A 26632-nucleotide genomic window follows, 5' to 3' on the forward strand; every position below is an offset into this window, starting at 1 on the left:
ATCTCCAACATAATCTGTTCTTAAGAGTTGACTGTATTTTAACATCCCAAGAACAGAAAATACTGTGAATTCCTATTTTAAATTTCTTATAAAATGATATTTGACATTATTTCCAAGGAAATATTACATTTTCTATGGACCAACTCTCTAGGAAATTGAAACTGTTCCCAAATGCTGTACGTTCCAAATCTTCCATGTACTTTAAAAATTGGTTTAAGTCCTGCTAACTATTTGTACGTTATTTCAAGCAAATCTATACCTAGGAAAATAGCATAATTCAAAAACTTAACCCACGGAACACACACACAAAGATACATATATACAAATATAGCCAATGTGTTGGTTTAGTGTTCTAATTATAAGGGACATCCCAAAATTATTATACTTCAAAACAAATTCTTAAATTATATGCACAAGTTTTAAAGTATATTTATTCACATGAGATGTCTTCTTGGTAAGATAATGTAATGGTTTACTGAGCAAAACATGAGATGAGTAATTTAGAAAACCTTATTACCAAAGAAATCAGTTCTACTTCTACTTCGACGATTTAGTAAAAATAATGTATTAAAAAACAGAAAGAATGAACCATTGCCAATGGTTACAGGATTATCAGCATATTTCCATAATAAAAACAAGTATAGTTGTTACCTGTTGCGTATACTTCTGTATTTCATCCAGTACAAATTCTACTTCTTTCGAGGTTGTTAATGAAGCAAGATTTCCACTAAGATTATAGCAATAAAGTTTTGCATTGTCATAGTTTTCTCTACTGGAATTAATTCTAAGACAAGCATCCCCAATATGATTCCATCCTTCTCCACAAAGATGAGCTAGTCAAAAAAAAATTGTATCTTATTTTTAGATTACCAAAAAGCATGTGTATTTTTCAATTATTTCAGAATTCTAAATACAACTTCGGTATTTGTTTAAATAATTTTAACAATAAAAATTTAAATATATCACTATAACATACTAAACTAAATTTGTCTAATAGTTTGATGAAGAATAAGAAGATCCTAATTTTTTCTTTAATTCTTAAACATAAGAAAAGCTATGGCTCTATAACATCTGTTAAAATGTGTTGACTGTTAGGTTTTTCTGTGTAAACCTAGTGTACTGGCATATGGTTTCTCAGCAAGTAAAATCACTACTGCACTTATGTCCCAAAGTGTAATTTATATAATACAAGATCACTTTAATAGAAAAATAACCAGCACATAACAAAAGCAATTTCAAAGTTATCCTACAAGTGTAGCTAACTGTCCTCTAAATCTAATTTCCATAGCCCAGGTGTACAATTTTAATATAAGCTGGGTTCTTTGATTCTTTAATTATAACTATGGGGTGAGAAGTCTCATTTCATTTATGTATATTAAAGAAGCTATAAGCTTTGCTTTCTAATATTTATTTTTACACAGTCATTCAGATCTTTCGAAAGTTTAAACATACCATTCAGTAACAGTGGTTTATCCTTAGGGTCCAAATTGAACTTAAAACAGTGCCTATTTTCTAAAACATGGATTTATAAATACAATATAAAGTTATGCTCTAGTGTGCATTAATTAACATTGCAGTGTTTTATTAACACACCGATCTATGAAGTTTCATTACATTTTAGTTTCCACATCACTAAATATATCAGTGCCTCTTGCCCTTTCAGCCTTGGATGCATTAATACAATCTTTATGGAATTATTACAAAGCAGCAATTCTCAAATATTTTGGTCTCAAGACCCCTTTAACTCTTAAAAATTATTGAGAACTCCACATATTTTTTCCCTTATGCATTTTATATCTATTGGGTTTGACCATATTAAAACTAAAAACTGATCTTTTAAAAATATACTTATTCATTTAAAATTATAATTTAAATTTTTATTACAAACACGCTTTTCCAGTTTCTGGGATGTCTTGTCCCTTTATGCTATTATAGGCTTGAAGAAGATGTACCATCAAATTTTCTCCTTAGGAACAGTTCAAATCAGGTCCCTGGCATCAAAAAATTGAGATGGGTTGATAAATGAATAGGGCATGGATAGGTAGAGAGATCAGGAATAAAGCAGAGCAAAATGTGCATCGTAGAATCTAGGGTGAGGGTATTCGGTATCCTTTCTACAATTCTTTCCATTTTTCTATATGTTTGAAATTTTTCATAATAAAATGTTGGGGAAAAATATAACAACGTAAAATAAATAGCATATTTAATTTTTTAATTAATAGTCTCCAAAAAACAAAATAGTGAAAAATGTGGCATTGTTTTATAAATATTTTTGCAAATCTCTTTAGTATTGGTTTAATATAACTGTATTCTGGTATCTGCATGTACATTCAATCTATTGGAATCACAAATTATGTAGCCTTTGGAAAACTATTTACATAAACCTGTAACAGAATGAGAATCACAAAAGCAAATAATATCTTAGTATTACAGGGTACTCTGGTTCTTTAATAACTGCTGTCCTGTTAAACTAGGTAATGAGAATAACACACGGTGCTTGGAACACAGTAACCCCTCAATGAACTGGAGTCATTTAATAAGACTGTTTCAAACACGTCTGTTTTCATTTTCAGGCTACACATATAGCAATTTTCCTTGTCTTCTGAAATCTAAAGTACCAAATCACTTTAAGGAAAGAGTGCAAAAGTTTTTGTTAAATTTCGGCTATTTCTTTCCTTACTAAATCAAGGAAGGATTTACATTAGTTTTGCCTGTCTCTCTTTTTTTTATTAGATCAAAAATACCTGGTTGATAAATCATACAAATGAAAACAATGCATGGGCCTTTGAAGCTAAACTAAATTATAGCACTGAACCAAATGTTGTGATGGTTTAGGCTTCTGTAGTATTGAGCATCAACTCAGCTTTAGAGTTAAAAGGACAGCAGTTAATTTTTTCAATAAGTTTAGTTAGACAAATTCAAATTGCCAATTTTATGAGATCAATGGGAAAAATGCAATTCACAAATGTTCATGGAAAAGTGCAACTACTATACAGACTGGGCCCTCCATTTAGAGCATTCACTTCCTTGAGACAAGCTGAATGGAAACTAAACTATATATATACCAAGCTGGTTCTTAGTAAATATGAACACAGAACAAGGTAAGTTAGTACATAATAAAATATTTTATTGTATTTATTATTCTCCAAAATAACAGCCTGGTCAAGTAGAACCCTTATACCAAACTAAAATATTTTCCCAAGCAATGAATAGATGGGTACTACCAAATATAACTTCACTACTATTTTTCCAAATTTCCACTGGTAATTGAATTCCCTTCTTATTGAGTAATATTCCTTTAAACATATATATTCCTTCAGTCAAATCTTATTTTAGTCTAGAATTTTCTTTGTCTTTTTAAAGAGACTTTATAAGTATTTTTACTGATCTACATGTTATTTTTAGATTTTAACACTTAGAAATCATTACTTTCAAGTTTAGTGTCATATCACTAATGCTTCTCAAATCCTGCCTACTGCATTAATATTCTCTAATTTACTCAAAGTGAACACACATGCATATATCACTATTTAAAAGCTTCAAAAGTCAGTACATAGAGAAAATTCCAAAACCTCAGTGGTACTTTTAAAGGCAATCTAACTTTTATTTTCTTACATGAACCTATATAAGAAAGACTTAAATCCTGTGATGGAATTTTCCAACACTTTCTAGAACTACATAGGTTCAGAAAATTTTTCTATGAAAGAATTTTAAAAAAAAACAAAAAATCATGGTATAGAACAGGCAAAAAACAACAGAGATAGAACTCCCAGTTACTAGTCTCCTCTGCCATTTACAAGTCATGCACTTTTAAGCAAGTCACATAACCAGTGTGTCTCAGCTTATCTGTATAACAAGAAAATGGAACTGGTTAAATATTTATACAAGTTTTCGATTTTCTGATTTTCTCTTTCATATTTGAAAGAAAGAGTACTTAGGGTCCACTAAGAAGAGCGTAAGCTATAAAAATTAAATTGAAATTTCTTTTTTAAATGAGTTTTGGGACTTCCCTGGTGGCACAGTTGTTAAGACCCCACACTTCCAATGCAGGGGACCTGGGAACTAGATCCCATACGTGTGCCACAGCTAAGAGTTCACATGCCACAACTAAGGAGCTGGCAAGCCACAACTAAGGAGTACACATGCTGCAACTAAGGAGCTGGCAAGCCACAACTAAGGAGCCTGCCTGCCACAACTAACACCTGGCACAACGTAATTAATTAATTAATTAATTGATTATTTTTTTAAATAAATAAAATGAGTTTTGCTCTGGTTTGCAGAACTTAGATTCTCATTAAATCATATAACAATTATTATAAATGTTTCAATTTGTAACAAAAAAGCAGTCAGTAAAAAACAGTTCCTGAAATTTCAAAAATAAAGGGCACTTAAAAAATAAATCCAATATGCTAAAATGTTAACATTGCTAGATCTGGATACTAGTCTGAGTACTTTTCATTTTCTCTGTTTTTAAGACATAATTTTTTAATTGAACAGTATTCTGATCAAGTCAATAGCATAATAAATACAAAAAACCTTGAACATCTTAAAAGAATTAGAAATGAACATACAAACTTTTCTTGTAGAAACACAGCTATCATTACTCCAATATTATTGTTTATTTGCTACTGATTTAATTTTAGAAAATGGGATGTTCTTACTAAACGTTCTTTACTATAATGGCATTCATCTGTGGACTACAAAACTCATTTACCAAATTGAAATCTTTACCTGGTAAAGCCTGGCACTCTTGTTGTCTCTGATCCCACTGGCAATTCAAGTTTAGTGAACAGCTTTTACAGCTGGTAAGTTTGTTACAAATCTGCTCATTTCTCACATGACATTTGGTATAGTTTTTCACAGACTAGAAAATTAAAAGATAAAGCATGTTATTTTTCACCTTTGTACAGCAGTGATTCTTAAACTTCAGTGTATATATAAGTCACCTGGTGAGCTTTACCATACAGATTTCTAACACCAAATCCAGTTGTACTGAATCAGAATTTTTCTTACTCATTTCTTTATTTAAACAAAGTTCTTTGAATTAGAATGTGTGCTTACTGAAAAAACGTGCAAATTACACAATTTGAAACAGAAACCGTGTAATGAAAAGCTATTCTATTGAATCTGATAACAGGTTTCCAATTCAATAAATAAAGCCAATGCACAAAGTCATTTCTCTCAATGATCACATGAAAGAATTCTAGTCATAATAAAACTATCATACAGACCCCTGGGAATGAAGTAGAAATGATGAGTAGGAAAACTTAAAGAGATGTTTTATCAAAATCCAATAAAATCTAAAAAGATAAATTATTTTCTCAATAACTCAAACTAATTTTACTTCCACAGACATTAAATAATGGTTTTGGTTAATTGATGTTTCTCCTGTATGTATCTGTCACATTTCCTTAACGTAGGTTGAAAAGAACCTGCAAAAGTTACATTTTAATCAGTCCTATTATACAACTATCATATTTCAACTAATTCTAACTCTAAGAGGTTAAAGGTTAAAAAGGGAAAAAAAGGCAACACAGAAACTTTGGTGTGAGTTCCCTGCATATACCAAGGTTCAATATTTCACATAATATTTTTAGCATCTATGATAATGAAAATCAAATTCTAAAATTTTGGGCTCAACTCTTCCTGTTACTCTTTTTTGAGAAAATAAACAAAAAGGAAAAAACACATGCTGCACCCTGAGGCCCCTTTTATTTCAGTAGGCAGACATACTTACCTCAGGCTTTGTCATGTAAGGGTGTTAAATAGTTCTTTTCAACCAAAAAACTTAAGAGTTAAAATTTGCTTATAACTCACCCATATATAAAAATGGTTGAAGCAATTTTTATCCTCTTAGATACATACTTTAAACTGTCACCCATCAAATATTTATTTATAAACTACTATACTTTCCAACATAAAATACATTGCAGTCACCTCCATTTCAAGGACGTTAACTTCTTTAGAGCAAATTGCATATACTATAAGGTCACAGATTAAAAGTACATAGATACTAATGTTTACCTTATTCATCCTAAAAAAATCGCAGAAGATACATTCTTTTAAAACCCAAATTACATTGCAGCTCTTATTCAACCATCATGTTTTCATTAAGAACATATAAATTTTCTTAATGTTGTTTTTCTGATTCATAGCTTTTTGTTCTCATATAGCATATAAATCTTAGTATTATTCTATACAATTATTATAGTTCCAAACATCTGTCAACTAACTGAAAATAAATTTACTTGAATCATCTGATAAATAAAATAACCTATAAAAAAGACAAGAGAATGGCTAAACAACATGTTAGAATAAGAGAAAGAATAACAGCTTAATGCCAATCTTTAGAATAACAACGGTAACATCAGAGTCACCATCCAAATAACTCAACTGCTCTTCATTAAGAACAGTATAATTAGGACTTCCCTGGTGGCGCAGTGGTTAAGAATCCGCCTGCCAATGCAGGGGCCACAGGTTCAAGCCCTGGTCCAGGAAGATCCCACATGCCATGGAGCAACTAAGCCCGTGCACCACAACTACCGAGCCTGCATGCCACAACTACTGAAGCCCGTGCACCCAGAGCCCGTGCTCTGCAACAAGAGAAGACAATGCAATGAGAAGCACACGCAGTGCAACAAAGAGTAGCCACTGCTTGCCGCAACTAGAGAAAGCCCGCGCACAGCAACGAAGACCCACTGCAGCCAAAAATAAATTTATTTTTTTTAAAAAAGAACAGTATAATCATTTATTGATACTGAAACAGTACAATAGATGAAATTATATTTCAGTCACACACAGGGCCAATTTATTCAATGATGGAAGAAAGCTGACTGTTACTTTGAAACGTGGCTGGCATTTTTTGGCCTAATGAACCAGATGCACATTAGTAAACAGACTATGAAGCATAACCATTACTCTACTCATCTTCATCCTAATATATTTAGATGTAAATTTAAAATGAAAATCTGTAAGAAGTAAGGTTATTGGAGCTATCAGAGGACAAAATATGCAACTTGCAGTAAATATGACTAAATAATGAAATAGAATCTCAGTGGACATCATTTACACTAAAATCTCATAGACCTTTCTGTATCCATTAGCATTTGGTTTAGCTTAATCATCAGACATTCTGATAAAACCGTCCAAAAGACACATTACATCAAAGTCTAAATTACAAGTGAGTACCATCTGTTCACTTATACTATCTCACCCAGTACTTTCCTTGTTAACACATCATTATCAAAAATAAACTCTAAAGCAAAAGGCCACTTTTAAAAATGAACACTTGATAACAATTTGCATAATACAATTTTTCAGATATGTGTATTTTCATATAGTGTAAATGCCTAAACACAAATTAACTCAGTTACCGAACAAAGCTTTAAGTAAAATCTGCTTGCAATTTTTATCTAATAACATTCTCCATTTTAGTCCGTTATTCCTACATTTTATTTTACTTAGCTCCTACTTCCACATTATTCACTAATATAACTCCCATTAGCTGAATATTATGCAAATATTAAAAAGTAATTCAAATTTTCAAAGTGAGTCATGTCATATTAACATTAAAACTCAAATAAAATTGAGATATCTATTATCATTACAGCAATTCATATCACTTAAAAGTATATACCAATATAATATGTATAAAAACAAAAGGGTTCAATCTGATTAGTTAATAATTCAATATTTTCCTTCATTTTAAGTTTTAAATATTATTTTAGAATAGAATCATACAACTAAGTATTTTGAAATATGATTGGTTACTAAAGAAAAATTTTAGATGAGAAAATAAACTTTTCACTTAGTTTTCAAATTCCCTTTTCTTTACCTTTTACTTCTGCCTGGTATCTTGAAAAACAAGTGGATAGTTTTCTTGATTAATAAAAATTCAGAAAAAGAAAAAATAATATGTATTTATTGGAAAATTTATATGCACACTATTTAGTTATTTAAGCTATACTCCAATAAGAGAATCTTTAACCCTACTAAACATAATCGTTAATACTTAAAAATTTTTTTCCTTCAACTTGTTGACATCTTCTAAAATATATGGGACATTTTGATGCTACCCACTTAAAAGGTTAATTTTTGCTGCTCTTAATCCATTTTAATCTATCATCAATACTAATTTTATAATTTTTTCAATACTCTCATCTATAATAGGGTTCTCAACCTCATCACTAGTGAAATTTTGAGCCAGATAATTATTTTTTGTGGGACGGCTGTTCATTCATTGTAGTATGTTAAGCAGCATCCCTGGCTTTCTCCATAGTAGATGCCAGTAGCAGCCCCACAGTTGTGACAACCCAAAAAACACACATTGCCAAATGTCCCTCCAAGGGACAATATTGCCTCAGAGAACCAAAGATCTAAAGACAGAAAAAAGGAAAACTACCACTGTCAATACTTCAGATTAAACTTGCACACAAAGTGTATAAACAAAACCTAAACCACACCACTATTCATGCATGTCTGACAAGAATCTCACGGAAATGACTTACTTATATAATATGATCCTTATATAATCCTATTTTCATCAGCACAGAAGACAATGTTTATAGCTACAGTCTTTTTTTTAGAAAAATAATTTTTGAAAGTATTTTCCCAACCTTATTTATGAAAAGAAGTAAAAGTTTCCAGACTCAAAATGGAATCTAAACTGACAAATATGAGCAAGAAACTACAGGCTGAATTTACAACATACCAAGAAGTAGGTGATTTCCTACATATTTTCTAAATGTCTTTCTTTTTTTAAGTATAGTTGGCTTACCATATTGAATTAGTTTCAGGTGTGCAACATAGTGATTCAACATTTTTAAAGATTATATACTCCATTTAACATTATTACAAAACAATGGCTATAACTCCCTGTGCGGTATAATATATCCTTGTTGCTTATCAATTTTATACATAGTAGTTTGTATCTCTTAATATCATACCCCTATTTTGCCCTTCCCCCTTCCCTATTCTAAGTATCTTGATATGGAAAATTCTATTTTGTACAGTGGTACTACATGGTAAGCTAATGATTATGAAGTAGCATGTTAGCTACAACATCATTTACCCATAAATACTAACCATACTGCAGTTACTGTTTGATGAAATGCATTTCTTGTCATCGCACCACTGGCACCCATTTGTATTGGCAGTACAGCTGGCACAATCTGCATATCTGTAACATCTGTCATCAGAAGCAGCTGTGATACAAATGGGAGAACACATCAGGATGAAAAAGAAAATGTCACACGTCTTAATTCACATATTTTTAACATCTGTTAAGAATCACTAAGACATTTTTAAACCATAAATATAACCATCAATATCAAAATAAATTCTTCAATATGAACTCAGTTTTGTAATTTAATTAGATTCAAAGGGATTTAGATACCTCCTAGACTCATCTTTTTTCAGTCTACCAGGATCCTACAGCCATTTAAAATTTACACATTAAAATAAATAAATTAATTAAATAAAATTTACACATTATGGAGGGAGAAAAAGATTTAGTGGTATTTTACTAAACAAAATGTATTATTATATATCTAAAAGAAAACACTGTAACAAATACTCATTGCTTATTATTCTTCATAAAAATATTTAGAGACATGACTTATTATAGATTAGCAAAACTTGATTTGTTAATTGTAGCACCAAAAAGGTATAAGAGCTCCACTCATTTAAAGAAAATTGAACAATTTTTATCCAAATCATTCTTCATAAATAAATATTTACTAGTAATTACTCATAAGTTTGATTTATTTATTCAATATTTTATAAGAAATATTAAATTATAAAAAAACTCATCAAAATTCTAGAAAATTTTTAACTTTATGGTCTGCCTTGGCAATAATTCAGAAAGAAAAATACTACCAAATGCAGAATAAATTACTTCATTTTATTTCTTTGAAGCATACAGTATATCTTAGAAAGGTTGTATTTGAAAGCATTTTTTACTTACATATGAAAATAATTCATATATATGGCCATGTTACATATACAAATTGATATATAAATATTACATACAGAATTCAAAAAAGAAAATTAAAATAGCTAATAAAGATATTAAATTACTAATCACTGCTAAATTCAAACATTAGAATGCCTAATTAGAGGATTATGAGTTTTTAATTTCTGAAAGCTACTAAGGTAATCCTTACAAGCGGAATGCATTTCCATTTCTAGCCAAATAGAGAAGCTTTGTTCCAAATATAAGAAAGAAAAAAAATTTTTACCTGTTTTCAGAGGGCACTTTGCTCTAAGAATATTATTAGTATTCCCAGACTCCCAAGATTCACAGTGATTTTTATTCCAAATACATTTTATCCCTGGACCAGCATTTTTACAAAGTTCTTCATCTCTGAAAGCCTTGCAATTTGGAGGCTTGTATACAAGTATATCATTAAGGAGTACACTAGAAAATCCTCCAAATATATACATGGATCTATTAGAGACAAAATAAGAATCTTAAAGAAACAATATTAAGAAAAGTGTCTAATGTATTAGTTTTAAAAATAAATTTAAATACACATTTTACATTATCTTATATAGTTAGGAAACAATTTTTTAGAAATATATAGTAGCTGTATATACTTAATAAGATACACTTTAGACAATAAGATACACTTTAGAATTGCTATATAGAATTATAACTTTTGAATACAAAGAATTTAGAAATTAGATATAGAGTTTTTCATATAGTGTTTTACTATCCTCTTATAAAATAAAAAAATCAAGAGTAAAATTATCAAAAAGATTTTCAAAGTTTCAATTTGAAAAGCCCAGATGATTACTGAATTAATTAATACTAACCAATGCCAAAAAATTTGACATGCCCTCAAAACGGCCTAATTTTTATTTCTAAAAACATTATTAACACAATAAATGGAAAAGATCAGAAAATGCTTCAAGAATATCTTTTATTATTTAGAAAAAGTAAAATAAAAATCAACCAAATGCAGTTTTCAACAGAGAAGCCTAGAGATTTTATGTTTACACTCTTGAGTTTCATTTATTTCAGTTTCAAAAGCTAACTGATATCAGTTACACAGCTTCATTGTGATTAAGTTCTGACTACTTTTAGTATTATACTGGAGAATTTTTACATAATTAGAATAAGGTAGTAATAAAATGAATTTATGAAAAATGTCATCATGAATTACAAATTTTAAGCTAATGAATGATCTAGCATATTGTTTACTGTCACAAGTCCACACTAACGAACTTTTGCTATAGAAATAGCAAAATTATAATAACTTAAAGGATGAAGGTAACTTAATGATCATCCAGTCCAAATTTCCAGTGGATATAACAGTCTTAAAGGCCAGAGAGGTTAAGAGACTTGCCAAAAGTCACATTTCAGTTATGACAGAACCAAAATGAGAATCTAATTCTTCTCACTTCCCTTACTCTCCTCAAAAGAAATATGTGGCTAGTCTTTCTATCACTTCAGTCTGATCTTTTTTAAGGAAGTCATTCATGATCTGATCTCTGGAAAAAGGAAAGAAGGCAGGATGACTTTTTAAAGGAGTATCTGAAGTTCTATCTCAGCACCTTTCCTTTGATACTCCCCTGCCCCTTAAATAAATTTAAACAAAAAAGAAATGAAGGATATGGTTAATGAAGCAAAATTCATTTCGCGGTATTACATCCAATCCATTAAGTACAAACAATACTTTTTTTAAAGAATAACAAAATATGTGGGTAGTATGACTGATAAATGTGCTTCTTTTACCCATTAATGACAACTGCAGAGTGTCCAAATCTGTTGACATCTCTATGAAGGTTTGGTTTCGGTAATATTTTCCATTCATCACAAGCTAGGAAAATGAAAACAGCAAAACAAAAAATGAAATAAAAGAAGTATTTAAGACAAATACTATAAAATAATCATTGGCCAAATAAAGATGCAATACTTAAAATTAGGAAGGCTTTCATTAATTTTCCATGACCTCCAATTTAGTATCATTACTCAACTAGCATTATTCCTTAAATAAAAATAACTTCTGCCTAAAATTCTCACAAATAATTTTACATTCTATGAGAATAAAGGAAATCAAAGGGGAAAAATTAGATGAACTTTACATTGGAGGATAATTTCAATGACATATTTTATTAAATAAACCAAGAATCATATAGTAAAATTCATGAATGTCAATATTGGGCAAACCCATCAGAAAGTTAAATCACTAAATCAAATTTTACATGCATGCATGCAAAATTAAATGGAATATATAATACTCAATGAAAGAATGCCTAAAAATGGAATCATCAAAATAAAATATTTAAATCAGTTTAATGATTCAATATTTCAAAGGAATAGTTTTCATTTTATGTAAAGGAAAAGAGCTTTAGTTGCAAAAACTAGAAAAAAAATGAAAAAAAAAACCTAAATAATTCATGAGCTACATAAACACTACGGAAAGAAAAATGATTACAGTAAACTGTTTATCATTTAAATATAGCCTCAGAATCGATACATATATTAATAGAGATTTTGAGATGTCAAATAATTCAGTATTCAGTGACTAGAAACATTCTCAGGACAGTGTTTTAGATTTTATCCTCTTAGACATGGCATATCTAAAAGAAGGCCTTGGTATTTAATACAACCACATAGATGTAACAAGCTTTAAAAGAAATTTATTTCATTTTTTGGTAACTTAGAAGCCCTTTTGAAACAAGAAAATAATCTCAAATACAGTTAGTTGTAATGAATTACTTGTTTTCTTATATAAGCAATCATATCTATTACACTAGAAATGAAATAATAAATTTGACTTTAATTCAATATTATTACTAGTAAAGATCAAAGGAATCACAAAAACCAAAACCATAGTTTAGAACATTAAACTGGGAGACTGAGAGCAATAAAATATATCTTGAATTATATCTCCCACAGTGTATTCTGAGGTTCACAAATCTGCCGCAAAAGGGGTATTCCTTAGTTGATATCATCTCTCTCTATAGTTCACAAAGTACATGAACCTATTAAATACTCTCAAAAGAGAGAGTACAAAAGCACAGAAGCCTAACTTTACTAAACCCCGTGTTTTCCCAATGTTTCATCCATAGAAGCACTTTTCACATAACACCTATTAACATTCCCAGGAGCCAAGGCTCTGAAGATCACATTTTGAGAACTACTATTATAAAGGCCTACACATAATATTCATAGTCTACCAATTTTATGTGTTAGAGTTCACTTAAGAAATGTACATTTCTTAAGTGTACATTTATATGCATGCAGTAATATAAAACTTCCAAAGTGCTTTCATCTCTATAACTTAAAATAGTCTGCATAAGAATCCAGTGAGGTTCATTGAGCAGGTATCACCATATGCCAGAAATGAAAAATGAGACCTAGGAGAAGTTAAGCAATGTCCTTAAGGCCCATTAGATTACCTATGTTTTTCTATAAATTATGTTTATGAATGCCTGATGTTGTAAAAGTATATTGAATGGATTCTGAAAGATAATTCCCATTTGGAGAGAAGGAGTGACCCGTAAAAGGCACAGACTTTGACAAAGCAAGAGATGAAAATGTTATAGACAGATAATGAGTTAGGGCAGACAGATTTTCATCATTCCACCCAAACCCAACATACACACACACACACACACACACACACACACACACACACACCACATGGCCACTGATTCATAAATTGTGTTGAATACTGTATTCCAACAACTGAATTAGAAACCTGAATGTGCATCAAAAAAATGAAACAGAAAAGAGTCAGATCAAAGAGTAGGACTTCCAGAAATTAGGACTTCCAGAAACTAGTTTATTATAAAAATCTCCAAAGACGAATCATCTTCAAGGTCATCTTTGGGACATCTGGAATCCAGAAAAGGAAGTGACCCAACAATCTGAGCCTATCCAGGACTAAAGAATAAGTAATTTGGCCCAGCATCCAAAACAAATCAGCAGAAGGAGGGAAGCAAAGCAGATTTCCAAAATGAGAACCATGGAAAATGCTCAGAAAACCCATCTAAGAAGTGAGTCAGGAAAAAGAGCTGAGAGAATAAAGGCCAGCATTTACTAAAAATTAGGCCTTTTGAAGATTTCTTGTAACTCTATACTCTCTTTAGGGAAAAAGAAAATTTTTTAAGCACACAGAATAGTCTAAAGAATGGTATTGCAAACACCTATATACCACTACCCAGATCTGTCAAACCCAATATTTTACCACATTTACTGTAGATTTTCTAAAGAAAGAAAATATTACAGATATGATCGAGGCTCCCTGTGTACTCCCTCTCAAATTCAACTGCTTTATGTCTTCTGTCTTTGGACACAACCACTATCCTATATTGGTTTATCAATGTTCCCATATTTATGATCTATATAGAGTATTTTTGTAGGTTATAAAACAATATAAATGGTATCAGACTATGGATTCTTCTCCACCTAGCTTATTTTGTTCAACCGATTGAGTGGCTTTTTGGTTTTTTAACCATTTTTAAGTGAATCGTTCAGAGACATTAAGTACATTCGCATTGCTGTGCGCCATCATCACCATCCATCTCCAGGGTTTTCTTCATCTTGCAAAACTAAAACCCTGTACCCACTAAATAATAACTACCCATTCCCCTCTCTCCCCAGCCCATGGTAACCACTATTTGACTTTTTTGTCTATAAATTTGACTATTCTAAGCACCTCAAACGAATGAATTCATACAGTATTTGTCCTTTTGTGACTGGCTTATTTCCCTAAGCATGTATTCAAAGTTCATCTGTGCTGTAGCATGTGTCAGAATTTCCTTCCTTTTTAAACCCTGAATAATTTCCATTGTATGTATATACGACATTTTCTTTACCCATTCATCCATATATGGATATGTAGGTTGTTTCCAGATTTTGGCTACTGTGAATAATACTGCTAGGAACATGGGTGTACAGATGTCTGTTCCTGCCCCTGATTTCAATTCTCTTGTGTGTATATCCAGAAGTAGAATTGCTGGATCATATGGTAATTATGTTTAACTTTTTGACGAACCTCTATACTCTGTCCTATAGTGGCCACACCATTTTACATTCCCCCTAGCAGTGCACAAGGGTTCCAATTTCTCCACATCCTTGTCAACACTTGTTATTTTCTATTTCTTGATAATAGCCATCCTAATGGGTGTGAAGTGGTATCTCACTGTGGTTTTGATTTGCAATTCCCTAATGATTAGTGATGTTGGGTGTCTTTTTATGTCCTTATTGGGATATCTGTATATCTTCTTTGGAGCACTGTACCTTCATCAAAAAGCCTGTACATTAACTTGGTCAAATTTATTGTTTTCCACCATAATTCAAAAAGAGACATGTACCACAATGTTCATTGCAGCACTATTTACAATAGCCTGGACGTGGAACCAACCTAAATGTCTGACAGATGAATGGATAAAGAAGATGTGGCACGTATATACAATGGAATATTACTCAGCCATAAAAAGAAATGAAATTGAGTTATTTGTAGTGAGGTGGATGGACCTAGAGTCTGTCACACAGAGTGAAGTAAGTCAGAAAGAGAAAAGCAAATACCGTATGCTAACGCATATATACAGAATCTAAAAAAAAAATGGTACTGATGAACCTAGTTGCAGGGCAGGAATAAAGAGGTAGACATAGAAAATGGACTTGAGGACATGGGGTGGAAGGGCAAATCTGGGACAAAGTGAGAGCAGCATCGACATATATACACTACCGAATGTAAAATAGTTGGCCGCTGGGAAGAAGCAGCATAGCACAGGGAGATCGGCTGGGTGCTTTGCGATGACCTAGAGGCATGGGATAGGGAGGGTGGGAGGGAGGCTCAAGAGGGACAGGATATGGGGACATGTGTATGCATATGGCTGATTCGCTTTGCTGTGCAACAGAAACTAACATAGTATTGTGAAGCAATTATACTCCAATAAAGATCTATTTTTTAAATGTATTGTTTTCCTTGTGATTTGTGCTTTTTATTCTTAACTCAAGACTGTAAAGATAATCTCCAATTTTCTTCAAAGGATGAACAGTTTGGCTCTTACTATTCTGATCTTCAATCCAGTTGGAAGTTATTTTTGCATTTGTTGCATGGATCTAACTTAATTTTCCCCATATACAATATTTCCCAGATATTTCTCAGTATATTTCCATATACCAATTGCCTAGAACCATTTTTTGAGCATTTATCCCTGACCCACTAATTTGTGTCTCATTTGACTTCTGTACTGCTGTGGTTTGTTTTTATTCCACTTGTTTTTAACTAAAGATATATATGTACAAAGTTTAAAAGCAAATAATCCCACAAGGCTCATCACAGAAAAGCCTCCTCCTCCCTATCTATGGGCTATGGAAGCCCGAAATTGAAAAGCACATAGTTGCTTCTAATATCTAAAAAAACATTTTTAATTACTATTATAATATTATATAAAATTAACCAAAAAATTCATCAAACCTTTTATAGTCTTTTTAAATGGGTAAAGATTCCTAAAGTAAGTGGCAGCCATGACCTTTGCCTAATAAAAATAACATGCTAATTGCTTATCAATGCTATATAATATTTAACTCTCAAAACAACTCTGAGGAGTAAATATTTTTGTCACCATGTTTTAAATAAGGAAAAGAGTCTTTAGAAGTTAGGTAACTTCCTTAAAGTCATTAAATAGTAAAGTCAAATCAAAACCAGATCTCCTTAACTTCTTTACGTTATACTGCCTCACCACACCATCAAAATGTCCTTTTTGATATAAACATTAACTTCTTGAAAATAAAAACACGATAATACAGTTTTTTAAAACAGTACACAAGTCCCTGCAGAAGAAAAGCATTACAGTACAGTAATTTAAAAAATTATACGTAAGAGCAATTAACTCAGACAAATAATAACACAACCCAATTCTACTTCAAGAAGTTCTTTGCCTTTTAATATATGTGGTCATAGGAGGTGAAGGCTTTAGTACTATCTCCAGGACATAACCTTAAATTATACTAAACGTTCAAAAATAATTACACACAATATTTGTGGTAGACTTTGGTGCTGCTCAACAAATATTCCAGTTGTCGTCCTTAAGGCCTAGGCAAAATGATACTCCCACACTCCTTAGAAGTTGGATGTGACAATATGACTTGTTTTAGTCAAGGAAGTGCAAGCTAAAGTGATAACTGTATTTCTGGATGGAACCATTTAATTACCAATGAAAGAAAATGCAATTTAGCCTTGGTCCCTAAATGATAACAGTAAGCAAATCTGCCCTCCCCACCAACACTAGACATGTATCATGGGTGAAAAATAACCTTTTATTGGTGTTAAGAATAATACCCTTTTTGGTATCACCAAAAAGGCCAGAGATGGCAAGTGTTAGCAAAGATGTGGAGAAAAGGGAACCCGGGTGCACTGCCACTGGGAATGTAAATTGATAAAGCAACTACGGAAAACAATATGCAAGTTCCTCAAAAAACTAAAAATCGAACTGCCATATGATCCACCAACCCCATTTCTGGGTATATACCCAAAGGAAATGTAAACAGTATATCAAAGAGATATCTGCACTCCCATGTTCATTGCAGCATTATTCACAATAGCCAAGATACAGAAACAATCTAAGTGTCCGGCAATAAATGAATGGATAAAGATGTGGTGTGTATATATATATATATATATATATATATATATATATATACACAATGGAATATTATTCAGTCATTTGAAAGAAGGAAATCCTGCTGTTTGTGACAACATGTATGGAGCTTGAGGGTATTATGCTAAGAGAAATAAGCCAGACAGAAAAAGATAAATAATAAATGGTATCACTTACATGTGAAATCTTAAAAAAAAAAAAAAAGTCAAACTCATAGAAACACAGAGTAGAAAAGTGGTTTCCAGGTATGGGGGAAATAGGGAGAGGTTGAGGAAAGGGTACAAACTTTCAGCTGTAAGATGAATAAGCTCTGGGCTTCCCTGGTGGTGCAGTGGTTGAGAGACCGCCTGCCGATGCAGGGGACATGGGTTCGTGCCCCGGACCGGGAAGATCCCACGTGCCGCGGAGCGGCTGGGCCCGTGAGCCTTGGCCGCTGAGCCTGCGCGTCCGGAGCCTGTGCTCCGCAACGGGAGAAGCCACAGCAGTGAGAGGCCCGCGTACCGCAAAAAAAAAAAAAAAGATGAATAAGGTCTGAGGATCTAATGTATACTTGGTGACAACAGTTGCTAACCCAATATTGTACAACTGAAATTTGCTGAGTAGAACATTAAGTGTTTTCACCAAAAAGAAAAAAGATAAATAAGTGAGGTGATGATGGATGTGCTCATTAACTAGATGTGGGGGGATCCTTTCACAATGTATATTTATATCAAATCATCAGAATGTACACTTTAACTATCTTACAATTTTATCAATTACACCTCAATAAAGCTGGGGGAAAAAAAGATGACTCCTAGAAACATAGAAAAATACAGTCTAAATGCCAGAATTGTCATAGCAAACACTAAAAGCAGGGGTTAAAAGTCTAGGAAAGTGGTGCTGTCACTGTTGGAAAAAGCAGCATGGAATATATAGAAAGCCCCTGTGAAATAATCCCAATGCAGACCCTACACACCTGCCAAAGGCCATGCCATATGCAGTGGAAATTTTTATACCTCTAGTCTTGTCATGTTATTGAGCCCTGGCAGAGATGGAGTGCTTCACAGGTATTATTATTATTTTTTTTTTTTTTTTTTTTTTTTTTTTTTTTTTTTTTTGTGGTATGCGGGCCTCTCACTGTTGTGGCCTCTCCCATTGCGGAGCACAGGCTCCGGACGCGCAGGCCTAGCGGCCATGGCTCACGGGCTTAGTTGCTCCGCGGCATGTGGGATCTTCCCGGACCAGGGCACGAACCCGTGTCTCCTGCATCAGCAGGCGGATTCTCAACCACTGCGCCACCAGGGAAGCCCCACAGGTATTATTAAGTGATCATGTGCTCAGAGTTTTCTATCATGATATACTGTATAACATCAGAAAACCCACCATGTCATTTTACCTACAGCAGGGCCAGAACGTATATCATTTACTGAAGCCATGAAGAATGTGATGGTGAGATGGCAACACTGAGAAAGCGGTGGCTTTCCTTCATAGACCAAAGCTGATGGTATGAAAAACCGTAACAGAACTGAGCTCAGTGATGGAGACAATAGGAAAATAGAGGCCAGCTGGTGACACTTAACCATCAGAATCCAATCCAAGTAGAGAGCCATTACTGTAATAAGCAGCAAGATCCAAGTGTCAGTCAAGAGGACTGACCTATGGAGAATTATAGAGATGTTTAATAGAACACAGCATCCCTAGAAGCAAAACAGATGGGCAGCCAACAAGGGTACTACCTAACTTATGTCATCAGAAGAAATCAAGGATAAACGATCAGAAAGCTAATGGCAGATGCTGCAATAAAAAGTCATAATTCATTGCTCAATTTCTGGATTTGAGCCACTTTTTAAATCCAGAGCTGATACATTTAAAAGTCTGGGGCCCAGGAGGAAGGACCCTGTAATACCACAGCAAGTATACATGGTAATAGTGTCCCTAGTTCTTCCTCAAAGGTACCAACAGTCATTGCATTGGGTAACCCTAGCCTAGAGAAAAAAGCAACCACAAACATTGCAAGTACTGCTGGACACAAGGTCTGAGTTGACACTGACACATCATAGCCTCTCTTTTTAGCAGGGATAATATGGGACTGATGAAATTAGTGGCATCCTGGCCAAGGTTCTTCTCAAAATCAGCCAGTGGGTCTGCAGACCTATGCAATGGTCATGTCCTAAGTCCCTAGATTAATAATTGAAAGAGACATTCTTGGCAAATGGAACCACCCCAACATTGGGTCCTTGGCTGTTACAATGGAAAAGATCAAGTTGAAGCCTCTGGAACTGTTACCCCCTGAATAATATAATAAGTTTTAAAATAATGTTGCATTTCAGAGGGAGTGAATGGCATAAATTAGTATTATCCTGAAGAATGTAAAGAATGCTGGATAATGGACCCCCTCAAATTGTTGAAATTACCAATCTGGCCCCTGTAAACTAAACAAGGCCTGGAAGATGACAATAGCTCACTAACAAGTAGTAGCCCAAACTGCAGGCACCATGCAAGATGTGTATCTTTGTTAGAGCAGATTAACATGACCACTGATTTGGCAAATGTGTTCTTTGCTAACCCTGCCAGAAAAGAGGACCAAAAGCAGTATGCATTCATATGGAATAGAATAGTATACATTCACAATTTTGCCTTGGGATTATGTTAACTTTTGTCAGAACACATTTGGCCCAATTGGACATCTTGCAGAACATTTCATTTTTCCACTACGTTAATGGCATCATTCTAATAGTGCCAGATGAACAAGAACAGTTAATGCAGTGGAGGCCTTGTTAAGACATATATGCTTCAAAGGGTGGAAGATAAAACCTACAAAGATTCAGAGACCTTCCATGTAGTAAGCTATTTAGGGGTCTAGAGGTCAAGGGCATTCTGAGCTCATCTGAACTGAAACACCAACTATTACATCTTTCAACTCCCATTGCAAGGAAGAAAGCGAACATCTGATAGGTCTTTTGGGGTTCTGAAGGCTGTATATTCCATTCCTGGGAATACTGTTCAAGCCCATATACTGGAAAATATCAAAGGCTGCCGGCTCTGAGTACATGCCAGGGCAGAAAATATCTCTGCTATAGGTCCAGGACACACTGCAAACAGCCCTGCAACTAGGGCCACATGACCCAGTAGATACTATAGTTATTGGAGGAGTCACTGTTAGAAAAAGAAGCATGTGGAATATATAGAAAGCCCCTGTGAAAGTGTCCCAATGCAGACCCAACACACTTGTCAAAGGCCATGCCATCTGCAGCTGAAAATTTTATCCCTCTATTCCCACCACACTCCTGAGCCCTGGCAGAGATGGAGTGCTGGACATGGGTTATGAGGTGACCATGTGTTCAGAGTTTTCTATCATGAGCTGTCTCTGTCATCAATAATCACGAAAACATAAAATGGAAGCTGTACCCAAGATGAAGCAAGAGCACGGTGTGCACAAGCAATCTGCATGAGCTGGTAGCTCAGACCTAGTGCCACCCCCCACTGCTGCCCCCGCACCCATCCCGCATCGTACAGCTATGGCCGTGTGAGGGATCCTTTATGCCCAGATAACAAGAAGAGGAAAATGAAAATATGTAAGCTTCGTACGTGGCCACAATTCCACAATGGTTATCACTTACAAGACAGCTTCACCCAGGGGTGGCCTGGAAGAACAGCAAAAAAGGAAAAAGCCTCCCAATTGGGCAGGCCTTTGAGAAGTGTGCCTCATGTACATCGTGTGGAAAGAGAAATGGCCCAGGAGCAGTAGTTAATGACCTAGCTGGCTGATGAGGAGCCTAGAAGCAGAAATATTGAAGATCAGAGACAAGGAGGTTGTAGAGTAGAGACATGTGGATGAATATATTTGAACGAGCATGGAACGTGAAGATCTTTGTGATACAAGTTAAAGGCCATCAGAGAGCATTCAACACGGAAGAGACGTTAAACAACCAGTAAACAATTGACTGAGATAGCTAATGTCAGTCTCTATCGTAGGACACATCGGTGCCAACAAAATGAGCACATGAACTAAGGAGCCATGTGGCAGAGATGGAGGCCATCCAGGAACGCAATAACATGGGCTCCTTCTGAAAAAAGTTGATGGAGTCACTCTTCCACTAGATGTCCAACCTGACAGCAAGATATCAATCCTGATGCCCTGATAAGGCCATTCCCCAAGAACACTAACTGGACATTTGGTGGCAAGTTCACCTCATTTGGGCCCCTTCCACTCTGCATGGGCCAACATCTCATCATGATAAGAATACATATTTTGAGGATGCATTTGCTTTTTCTGCCCACAGGGTCTTAACCAGCACAACTATCTTAGAAATTATGAAATGTTTGATTAACCAGCATGGGATCCCATGTAATCAGGAGACACACTTCACAGAAAAGGAGGTACAGAAATGGGCCTATGACCATGAAATCCACTGGATCCCAAACCACACAACCTGACAGAGATTTTGACAGGCACAACTGAAGCACCAGGATGCAGGATACACCTGAACTAAAGACCTTTAAATAGTGCTGTGTCCCCAAGAGGAAGTATAGGTCCAAAAACCCAGGAGTAAAAGCCACTTCTCGTGGCCTCATATTCAGTTACACAATTGGGAAATTTGTGCTCCTCATCCTGCAGTTCTGGGTTCTGCAGGATTAGAGGTCCTATTTCCCAAAGGGAAAAATATTCTGGCAGAAGAAATAGCAATTAACCATTTAACTGTAAGCTACAGTTGCCACGTGGGTACTTCAGGCTCCTGTGTCAAGGGACCAGCAAGCAGGCAAAAAAGGAGTAGCACCTTGGCAGGGGTGATTGGCCCCGACCATCAAAGGGAGGGACTGCTGTTACAAATAAGGGCAGGGGAATATATTTGGTACACAGATGATCCATTTAGGTGTTTCTTGGTATCCCTTTGCCAAGTGTGATGGTAAATGGGCAAGTACAGTAACCCAGACTAGAAGGTCTATGATGATCAGGAGCTCAAATCCCTAAGGGGGAGGGAGTGGGTCATGCTACCAGGTAAGACACAGAGACCAGAAGAAGTGCTAGCTGAGGGTTAGGGACATGAAAAAATGATGGATGAGGGACATGGTGAATATCAGTTGCAGCCCTGAGACCAGCTACAAAAGCCAGAGCAATAAGCTAAGCTCCCACCAGGGAGAAAGGCCCACTGGAATCCTGGAGGAGCTGTTTAACAAATATATTTGAAGAAGCCGGCTGAGTGGCCCAAAGAATGAATTGTGATGAACATGGAAAGGCACTGACTAAATACACCTTCAGGGAAGGACTTATCAGTGAACATCATTCAGCTGCCAGCCCCTGCAGAGACTGCCTTAGCTACAGAGAGCTTCTGCACCCACGGTCCTGGGAGTGACCCTTGTACAATGACCGACCAAGACCTGTTTAATCCTAAAGAGCGACAACTCTGTGGGGCATTTCAACTCCAGAGTTGTCCTGGAGTTGGCTGAGGGTGTTGAGTCTGCTTGACTTTTACTTTTCGCCCAATCCTGCTTCTTCCCCTCCCTTTTACAGGTGTTCAATCCAAGGACCTAATAAGTACCCGGAACACTAAACTCTGTCTCAGAGTTTGCTTTTCAGAGAACTGTGACAGGACTGTTTGTTACCTCAGTCTAACATAACCTGTACTGACTGATACAATACAGTAAGTGTGAATATTCCTCTACAGTGTCTTAAAATAGCTGGCAAATTGTTTTCAACTCACAAAATTGTTTAGGAATAAAAGAATATAACTTGCAAGCTTATGAAAAGCTAGTTGAGGTATGCAACTTTTGCAACTATAGGGACATTTCATGCTTGCAGATATTTGCCCACCTGCCAGGATTTTTCAACAGAATGAGAAGAGAAAAACATAGGAGCAGTTGCAGCAAATACACTTTCCACTTATCCCTTGCAGCTTTTTCAATAATGACTAAACAGAATGTTGGGCTAGATAAATTCTGTTGCTGAGTTTTCAAATTCTTGATCAGGATTCTCTGTAAAACACAGGTTAGTTTTCCTGTAAAATGTAGAAGGTATCAAATGCCATAAAGCTCAGTATTAAATTAATATAATTTGTTTACATATCGTCTCTTTCCATTCTTACAATTAAAGTCTCTCACATTATTAATGTCTGACTGCAATCTATAATCATATTTTTTGCCAAGAAGAAAATATATTTCCAGAACACTTATGTCATTATCACTTCACAAACAGTTCAAGGCTAGACAAACTAAATCAAATTTCAAAGTTACTGACATCATGAAAATTGACAGAAATACCATCCCATACTGACAGAAAAGCCACACAGCAATAAAGACCAAAGTAAAATATACTCTCTAGAATATAGACGTTTAAAAAAATCTGTACTACAAGGCACTAAATATTTATTTAAAAACCTTATACACTCAATAAATATAAGATCAAGAAATTAGAGTTACTATTCTCTCAAACACAAATCTCAGCAATCAGAATACTGTGCTGGTAGGACTATTCACATATGACAGACAACATAATTACATTAAAAACATATGCTGAAATTTAGAGACAGGTTTATTTTATCAATTATGCATAAAATAGTACAGGTGAAAATGCACATTCATTGGCTAATTTTTCTGCAAATACTCATATTCCTCCATGAAAATATGCATCTATAAAACATCAAAGACACATTTTAAAAATTCTTTTAATATTCCATTTGAAACATGTTCATAACTCAGTCTTAATAACATTTGAAATAAACTAAAAAGAGCACATATGTTGTAGGTATAAGACTCAAAACTAGATGAATACAAAGAAAAACTTTTATTAACCATTTGGATACTTAAGTAATAGAAAACCAAATTTCTGCATGTTGCCAAAAATCTTTTTCCATCTACCCCTGAAATGCTGATGTTTCAGTGGGTCCCCCTCCCCCAGGTAAAAATTCATCTTACTATTCTAAAAGGTGCACACTTTTGCTACCCAGAGTTTCATACCCACCGTTTCTCTCAGGATTTTGTCCTCTGGCATTCATTCCATAAATATTAATTTAGCTTCATACCCTCTGCCAGGCAAAGTGAGCACCACTATTTGACAATCTTAAATGAAATGATTTTATCATGTTTTAACATAGTGTTATTTCCTGTTGGCTTCAGTAAATAGTCTTGAGGTATATTTATAGATTCCCTGATAATGAATCATACTTGAAATCCTAGAATAATTCCTACTTGGTCATAGTTTATTATAATTTTGAAACTGTTGAATTCTATTTGCTATTATTTTATTTTAGATGTTTGATTCTATATTCATGACTGTTTTCCCTGCCTTCTTCCCCAGAGGTTTTGTTGAGACATATAAACACTTTTCTTTCAGTGTATATTCTATTTCAAGAATCTTTATTTAGCAATTTTTGTATTCAAAACAATCTCTCAAAATGCTTATAGATCTACTAGAGAGATTCATTGTTCGTTACTCTTCTTGATTCTCTACCTTGAGGTCACTGATTAAATATACTGATAAAACTAATTTTCTTGAGTGTCATGCTTCATTAACAAATACTATATGCCTTTTTTCCCCAATTAAAGATCTTTCAAATTTTTTTCCTGTTAAATCAGGAAAACATCAATAGATAGTACAGTGGTAGAATCAAAAGAACTTTGAACTTAGACTTGGGTTCAAATTTTGAATACACCATCCTACAACCTATGCAAGTTTGGGTTTAACCACGCTAAATCACAGTTTCTTGCTGTATGAATGAATATAATAGTACATGCTACACAGACGTTATGAGAATTACATCATAAAGCATATGTAAAGTGCAAAACATTACAGGAAGCTTTCCGCGAATGTTAGTTCTCCCTTTTCACAAAACGAAAGGTCACTTTTTCCCTTACTTACTGGCCTCTTTTTTAAAGAGAAGAAACTACTATTTCTTCTACACAATAGTTTATTATAGACAGAAAAAGAGAACCTTGAGCAAAGGATACAGTAAAGCTTAAAACAGTCAACAGTTGGCTAAATTCATTGAAAAAAGGGTACGATGATTTTAAGAGTTTTTCTTACAGACAAAGAAACAAATGGGTTCTTTCAGGTGGCAGGGCAAGGGGTGCTGCTTTTGTCAAGGAAGAGCCCTAAGGAGTTAACAGAGCGCAGAGAGAAATACTGATTAACAAAGAGAGGGACACATAAAATAACCTCCAGAAAATAAAAATAATTATAAACATGAAGAGCGAGCAAGTTTGAATTTTTATAGTTTTGCTGGATTGTTCCAAAAAATTAAATAATTAGATGTTTTAATTTGAATATGATTTTTTAATGAAATTATGTGCCTTACAAAATTGTATCCATTATACTGTGTGTATGTGTATACACAGATTATGGTATCACTCTACAGGGTTGTACAAAAACATGTATACTATGTTTCATAAACTAGTTAAGTGATTTTTAAGAGTATACTGAACTACAACTCCACTGTGTTTAAAATGATTATTATACATTACCAATTAAAATAGTATTAATTCTGCAAATATGGAATTAAGTACTTTTTTTTTTTACTGAGTTTGCTTTTAAATAATTGCCTACCAAGAAGTTAATGTCATAAGTAAAACTGTCATATGCAGGAAATTTGTTTTTTAAATTCTATTATAATATTATTTTGACTTGACTTGATTTGAAGTTTAGGTGTTTTGCTTTCTGCAAGATAGATATATTTCTGATATGACTCCCAATCCTATTCTGAAATAATCTAACTCAACAAATTACATTTTCATGACTCTACTATATATATATATATATATATATATATATATATATATTTTTTTTTTTTTTTTTTTTTTTTTTTTTTTTTTTTGCGTTACACGGGCCTCTCACTGTTGTGGCCTCTCCCGTTGCGGAGCACAGGCTCCGGACACACAGGCTCAGCGGTCATGGCTCACGGGCCTAGCCGCTCCGCGGCATGTGGGATCTTCCCGGACCGGGGCACGAACCCATGTCCCCTTCATCGGCAGGCGGACTCTCAACCACTGCGCCACCAGGGAAGCCCTCTACTATATTTTTGAGGAAAAAAAATTATGA

At 34.2% G+C, this 26632-nt stretch overlaps 1 protein-coding gene across 2 annotated transcripts in view; it reads right to left on the minus strand.

The window, feature by feature from the left end:
- ATRNL1 (attractin like 1) overlaps window positions 1-26632 on the minus strand; it is a 705727-nt gene that overhangs the window by 555881 nt on the left and 123214 nt on the right. For both annotated transcript variants that reach the window (XM_059054362.2, XM_067024581.1), the window contains exons 11-15: window positions 11738-11822; window positions 10239-10447; window positions 9085-9203; window positions 4732-4864; window positions 652-833 (exon numbers count right to left, since the gene is read on the minus strand). In XM_059054362.2, the coding sequence (XP_058910345.1) occupies window positions 652-833; window positions 4732-4864; window positions 9085-9203; window positions 10239-10447; window positions 11738-11822 (728 nt within the window). The remainder of the gene's footprint in view (window positions 1-651; window positions 834-4731; window positions 4865-9084; window positions 9204-10238; window positions 10448-11737; window positions 11823-26632) is intronic.

Source organism: Kogia breviceps, chromosome 2 (assembly GCF_026419965.1).
Source record: "Kogia breviceps isolate mKogBre1 chromosome 2, mKogBre1 haplotype 1, whole genome shotgun sequence".
Classification (NCBI taxonomy): Eukaryota; Metazoa; Chordata; class Mammalia; order Artiodactyla; family Physeteridae; genus Kogia; species Kogia breviceps.